Consider the following 7500-nt stretch of genomic DNA (forward strand, 5'->3'; position numbering starts at 1 on the left):
TTAAACGATTAAAACTAATTTAGTACTATAACATACAGGGTCCTGCAAGAAAAAGACAAGACCCGCAAATCCGTGGCCACAGAACAGCAGAATATTAACGCAATGCACAAAGTCTCTCGCTAAGCGTTTTCCTCCTGTAGAAAAACATAAACACTTAATATGGCTTAATGTATTAAGATGCTGTTAAAATATCAAATGCAATATACAGTTTATTAATATAATGAATATGTATAGCCTAGTATTTTCCTCCCATACCGCAAAACGTGGCATAATGTAGCATAAAGGAATAAGATGATAAAGACCAAACTCAATATGCTCCTCTTCATTATTAAAATATACATAACTAATATGTACAGGCAAGCAGGTGAGCCCAGAATAAATTCAACACGCAAAGTTTCACGTTAAGCGTTTTCCCATATAGAATAAACTGTCTACAGCTCTTTTATATCATTCTCTTTGTCCATTAAGCTACATTAGCCTACGTGTTTTATTTATAATGATTTTCTATGGGAGGAAAATGTATAACGTTAACGCATTGCGTTCTGGGCTCGTCTGCTTGCCTGTACGGAGTAGATGCTTTTAATATCACTTAATGCATTTCATAATGCACATTCATATTTGTTGGTCTGTATATACTTTGAGTCAACAACAAGACATATAGGCTACTGAATTGTCTTTATAATCTTAGTCCGTTATTATGCCACATTAAGCGTTTTGCTGTATGGGAGGATAAGTGAAAGTTTGCGCATTGTGTTCATGGCCATCTGCTTGCCTTGTAGTACATCAAATAATAACTATATATCGAATTTGATCTTTTAATTGCACTTAATGTAGGCCTACATTAGACAAGTGGTAGAGCATTGCGATAGCAGCGCAAAAGGTCGTGGGTTTGATTCCCAGGGAACGCACATACTGGTAAAAAATTGTCTTTGGATAAAAGCGTCTGCTAAATGCATCAATTAAATTAAACAAAGCATAGCATGAAAGAACATAACAAAACATAAAAAACAACATGACTTAGCAAAACATGACACTATTTTTTATATTATGTTTGTGTTGTTTTATGTTGTTATGTTACTGTATTCTTTGTTTTGTTTTATTATTTTTAATAGTATGTTTTATGTTGTTTTATAGCAAAAATAACATGTTTAACGTGATGATGTTATGTTGTTATATAAGGTTTGTGTTATGTTGTTTTATAAAAAAACATAACATAGCAAAATAATGTCCCGTTTGTTATGTTTTCTTATGTTGTTTTATAGCATAACAAAATATAACATTAAACAAAACATAACATGTTACAGCTCGCTGTTATATTACAGTATTATACTGTATGTTTACATTTTGTTTTGCTAAGTTATGCTTTATAAGAAAAACAAAGCAAAGCAGTAAAACATAACATGTTAAGATGTATGTCGTTTTGATGTTGTGTTGTTTTTGTCATTATTTTGTTATGTTATGTTTTATAACAAAACATAACATGTTAAGTTATATGTTTTGATGCTATGTTGTTTTGTTATATTTTGTTATGTTTTATGTTGTTTTTACGTGATGCTGTTATGTTGTTATATCATGCTTTAAGTTATATTTATGTTGTTTTATAACCAAAAACATAACATAGCAAAACAATGTAATATTTGTTATGTTTTGTTATGTTGTTTTTAACATAAAAACTTAATAACATGTTATGTTTTATGTGATGCTGATATGTTTTGTTTAGTTATGTTATATTATGTTTTTGTTATGTTTTATTACAAAAAACATAACATAACAATGTTAAGTTTGTCATCTTTTAATATGTTGTCTTATAACATAAATACTTAACATAACAAAACAAAACAACATGTTATGCTTTACGTGATACTGTTATGTTTTGTTTAGTTATGTTATGTTATTAAAAAACATAGCATAGCAAAACATAATGTTATTTATTTACATAATGTTGTTTAATAACATAAAACAGAACAACATAACATGACATATCACATGTTATGCAGTTCTGTGGAGAGGGATTTTGGACCAGTGACCAACCGCCCTGTCGCTTATTATGGCTGGTTAGGACAAAAACTGATTTCACGAATTCATGAAAACCGAACCATCTGATCCCAGCAGTCTGTGTGTTCATGTGATGTACCTGTAGGTGTACGGCCCCATTGTAGTAAGATGAGGTTTGGCTTCTCCTTTCAGGAACTTGTCAGGGTTTGTGACGTTGAAGATGAAGAACTCCATGTAGACCGGAGGCGGTGGATTCTTCCACGTGGCGAAAATTTTACTGCCTTCCGTCAGCGTGATCTCCTGAACGCACAGAACACAACAGGGATATTTTACATTGCAATCAAACATTTTGTGGCTGTAGTTCATGTCCATAAACTTTGAGGTCATTCGCTGTCAAACTGATTTTTCGAAGCTGTAAATAAAATGAAGTTATAATTATTTGTGCAAATGAAAACTATCTTTCAAAATAAACTTTTACATTAATGTCATCATGCTCAGAATCGCAGCTGACCTCGCTTCTGCTTCATTCATCACACTGGAAATGGAAAAGGTCAAGTCTTTAGGTCATTCCGTGTCACCTGAGGTCACGACCTACTGACCTACAGCGCTACATTGTTGACCGCTCAAATGTAACATTTCTAAATTCCCCAAATGCTGATAAAATTCATTTGTTCTGGCTCAGTCGGGTCATTAGAAGTTCAGCCAGCAGCAGAAACATGCAGGAGTCGGGAAGTATTACGAGAGCATGAAAGACTATTCAATAAGCATCTGAATCCACACTGGGTTAAATGCTTCTCCCAGATAATCTCTAGCGCCGGCGCCGCGTTTGGGGTGATTGGACCTTTGAGGTGTGTTTGAGACATCGATCATGGAGGAGGACAGAGATCACAAACAGCACAGCTTTAACTAGGGAATCAGCACTATCATCAGAGCCAGATGTCCGACGGTCAGCAGGAATCTGCTTCACTCTGCAACTCATTCTGACCGACAGCCAGCCGTTCAGATAGAAAGAGACTCGATGAAGACGAGTTGTTCCTCAGAGGAGTCAGTGTCGCCGACTTAAACATGACTTTGTTTCGACTGAGGATGGAGGAGGATCGGATCATGTGATCGCTGCTCTTCTGAGGAGGAACCAGTTAAAATGCTTATCTCCTCACTTCAACAGGAACTCTAACTGAAGACGGTTAAGCACTGACAGTTTACTAACCTAATGGTGTTAGCAGCCGTTATTCACTTATAGGAATAGGGACAATTCTTAGAAAACATAACTGATACAAGACAGCTTTAGTAACTGTGACTCAACTATTTAACACTTTATAATAACTTTACACACGCACACACACACACACATATATATAGAAGCAACAATAATTCTAATCATTCTTATTTAATGCATTTCATTTCTATTATTATTAGTTTAATTAAGTATTCCATATATATATATTTATATATATATATAAAACGTATTTATAATAATAATACTATTATTAGTAGTAGTAGTAGTAGTAGTAGTAGTAGTAGAAATAATAATAAAATACATTAAATATAAATATAAACACATTAAATTATATATATTTTATATATCTTTTCATATTATTGTTTCAATTAAATATTTCATAGATGTTATAATATATTTATATATAATTTAATGTATTTAATTTATTATTATCATTAAAAGGGTCAAGTGTTAGATTAAATATATATTATATATATATATATATATTAGATATATATTTAATGTATTTATAATACTACTACTACTAATAAAAACATGAAAAATAAATATAAATGCATTAAATTATATATAAATACATTTATATTAATTACATATATTACTTAACATAACATACTTGACAATTTCAAAACACATAATACAATCTTTTACTCTCATATAATAAGTGTAAACCTATCATGTTTGTTTCTGAATTAAGGGAATTAAAGTGCTACAGTGAATTAAACAGAATGTTCAGATAAAAGTAAATGACCTGCCATAAACCGTACAGAATGACCCATAATGCCTCAGTGTGAATGAATCACTGTTACTGAACGCTCTGATTCATCAGCATGTAACGGAGCAGCTCGTGTGGTTGATATGGGTTCGTCCAGTGGCTGATACTGAGATCAAGAGAGATTCTGACTGATATAATGCAGATATATACTAACTTTCTGTTAATCAGGCACAGTTATGGGCTCATAATCGGTCTGTTATTGGTCTACATCAGTGTTAATGACGGTCACTGCATCTGAAGCACACTTAACTTTCTAACCTTTCAGCAAAACTGCATTAAGAATCTCAAAAACACAATGAGTACAATGAGTTCTAAAACTAACACACACACACGAGGCTTGGACTGAATGACCCTCATTAACACACACACACCACACACACACAGATCACATGACCATCAGCTCACACTCATTCCTCGAATCAACTGCCGCAACTTTTCTTTTCTTCTCGTCTTTTCTCATGTAAAAATCCAGCAGCCACCAGCCAAGACGTCTAGAAAAAACACTGAAGTAGAACAATGAGGTGTTTATATCTAAGCTTCACTTGCATTTAAGACTCTTTTAATGGCCAAAATACTATTTATATTATAAATAGTCAAACTACAGCTACACAAGCCAAAGAATCATACAAAAATTCATACACACTACATTCAGAAATTTGGAATAATAATAATAATGTTTTGTGTCTTCTGTTCACCAAGGCTGCATTTATATGATCAAAAATACAGTAAAAATTGTGAAATAATATTAGAATTTAAAATAGCTGTTTTCTATGTGAATCTCTGTTAAACTGTAATTTATTTCTGTGATGCGCAGCTGAATTTTCAGCATCATTACTCCAGTCTTCAGTGTCACATGATCTTCAGAAATCATTCTAATATGCTGATTTGCTGCTCAAGAAACATTTCTGATTATTATCAATGTTGAAAACAGTCGTGCTGCACAATATTTGTGTGGAGACGGTGATACTTTTTATTTTTCAGGATTCACAGATGAATAGAAAGTTCAAAAGAACAGCATTTATCTGAAACATTGTAACATTTCAAATGCACTTCTGATCATTTGAATACATCCTTGATGAACAAAAGCATTAATTTCTTTGAACGGTAGTGTAAATTGGGTTCTGGAAAAAAGCAGAACAGAAAAACGGCATTTAATCTAACCGTATAATCGTGTGTAGTTAGCGAAATAAACAGAAAAGCCTTCAGATCTTCGGAGGCTGATGTCAACTAAAGATACAGCTTAGCAAACCGCACTAACTAGGATGTGTGTGTTTTCTTTTCTCAGACTCGAACGGCTGATTTTCTCCTCCTCGGGCCTGTGTTTTCATGTGTTTGATTATCTGGAGAACTGAAGGAATGAGCTCAGAATATATATATTAGATATATATTTAATGTATTTATAATACTACTACTACTAATAAAAACATGAAAAATAAATATAAATGCATTAAATTATATATAAATACATTTATATTAATTACATATATTACTTAACATAACATACTTGACAATTTCAAAACACATAATACAATCTTTTACTCTCATATAATAAGTGTAAACCTATCATGTTTGTTTCTGAATTAAGGGAATTAAAGTGCTACAGTGAATTAAACAGAATGTTCAGATAAAAGTAAATGACCTGCCATAAACCGTACAGAATGACCCATAATGCCTCAGTGTGAATGAATCACTGTTACTGAACGCTCTGATTCATCAGCATGTAACGGAGCAGCTCGTGTGGTTGATATGGGTTCGTCCAGTGGCTGATACTGAGATCAAGAGAGATTCTGACTGATATAATGCAGATATATACTAACTTTCTGTTAATCAGGCACAGTTATGGGCTCATAATCGGTCTGTTATTGGTCTACATCAGTGTTAATGACGGTCACTGCATCTGAAGCACACTTAACTTTCTAACCTTTCAGCAAAACTGCATTAAGAATCTCAAAAACACAATGAGTTTCTTCCCCACTAAAACTAACACACACACACGAGGCTTGGACTGAATGACCCTCATTAACACACACACACACACACCTCACAGATCACATGACCATCAGCTCACACTCATTCCTCGAATCAACTGCCGCAACTTTTCTTTTCTTCTCGTCTTTTCTCATGTAAAAATCCAGCAGCCACCAGCCAAGACGTCTAGAAAAAACACTGAAGTAGAACAATGAGGTGTTTATATCTAAGCTTCACTTGCATTTAAGACTCTTTTAATGGCCAAAATACTATTTATATTATAAATAGTCAAACTACAGCTACACAAGCCAAAGAATCATACAAAAATTCATACACACTACATTCAGAAATTTGGAATAATAATAATAATGTTTTGTGTCTTCTGTTCACCAAGGCTGCATTTATATGATCAAAAATACAGTAAAAATTGTGAAATAATATTAGAATTTAAAATAGCTGTTTTCTATGTGAATCTCTGTTAAACTGTAATTTATTTCTGTGATGCGCAGCTGAATTTTCAGCATCATTACTCCAGTCTTCAGTGTCACATGATCTTCAGAAATCATTCTAATATGCTGATTTGCTGCTCAAGAAACATTTCTGATTATTATCAATGTTGAAAACAGTCGTGCTGCACAATATTTGTGTGGAGACGGTGATACTTTTTATTTTTCAGGATTCACAGATGAATAGAAAGTTCAAAAGAACAGCATTTATCTGAAACATTGTAACATTTCAAATGCACTTCTGATCATTTGAATACATCCTTGATGAACAAAAGCATTAATTTCTTTGAACGGTAGTGTAAATTGGGTTCTGGAAAAAAGCAGAACAGAAAAACGGCATTTAATCTAACCGTATAATCGTGTGTAGTTAGCGAAATAAACAGAAAAGCCTTCAGATCTTCGGAGGCTGATGTCAACTAAAGATACAGCTTAGCAAACCGCACTAACTAGGATGTGTGTGTTTTCTTTTCTCAGACTCGAACGGCTGATTTTCTCCTCCTCGGGCCTGTGTTTTCATGTGTTTGATTATCTGGAGAACTGAAGGAATGAGCTCAGACACAAACCAGCGTTAAACAGACTGTGTGCCGCAGTACTAGATGCCCTGATGGCCAAATATTCTGCATATTAGTCTGACAATAAATTCATAGCTTTTCTGACTAAATCTGCAGCTCTAAAACTACAAGCAAATGCTGATCTCAGTGTAAGACAGTGTTATTTGATATACCGTTATAGTCTTTGCTAATATTTAGAATTTTTCATTAAATCTTTTTTTTTTTTATATTTTCTGTTTTCACTTTCATATATCTTCAAGTGTTCGTTCAGTTGTGTTTTTGATAAAAATGTAACTGTATAGTTTTTATTCATTTTTAGTTATTATTTTTTAGTTATTTTAGTACTTTAGTACTTTTCGTTTAAACTAAACAAACATGAAGCCTTGCAAACTAGCTGAAATAAATATTAATATAGATTATGAAATAATAAGTAAATGAATAAATATAAATATATATTTAAATAAAATGGAT

At 32.8% G+C, this 7500-nt stretch overlaps 1 protein-coding gene across 1 annotated transcript in view; it reads right to left on the bottom strand.

Annotated features, from left to right (window-relative positions):
- scarb2b (scavenger receptor class B, member 2b) overlaps positions 1-7500 on the bottom strand; it is a 30475-nt gene that overhangs the window by 20382 nt on the left and 2593 nt on the right. Inside the window, exon 2 of the mRNA XM_016470193.1 lies at positions 2135-2295. Coding sequence (XP_016325679.1) covers positions 2135-2295 — 161 coding nt within the window. The remainder of the gene's footprint in view (positions 1-2134; positions 2296-7500) is intronic.

This window comes from Sinocyclocheilus anshuiensis, unplaced genomic scaffold (assembly GCF_001515605.1).
Source record: "Sinocyclocheilus anshuiensis isolate Anshui unplaced genomic scaffold, SAMN03320099.WGS_v1.1 scaffold708, whole genome shotgun sequence".
In the NCBI taxonomy this organism is placed as follows: Eukaryota; Metazoa; Chordata; class Actinopteri; order Cypriniformes; family Cyprinidae; genus Sinocyclocheilus; species Sinocyclocheilus anshuiensis.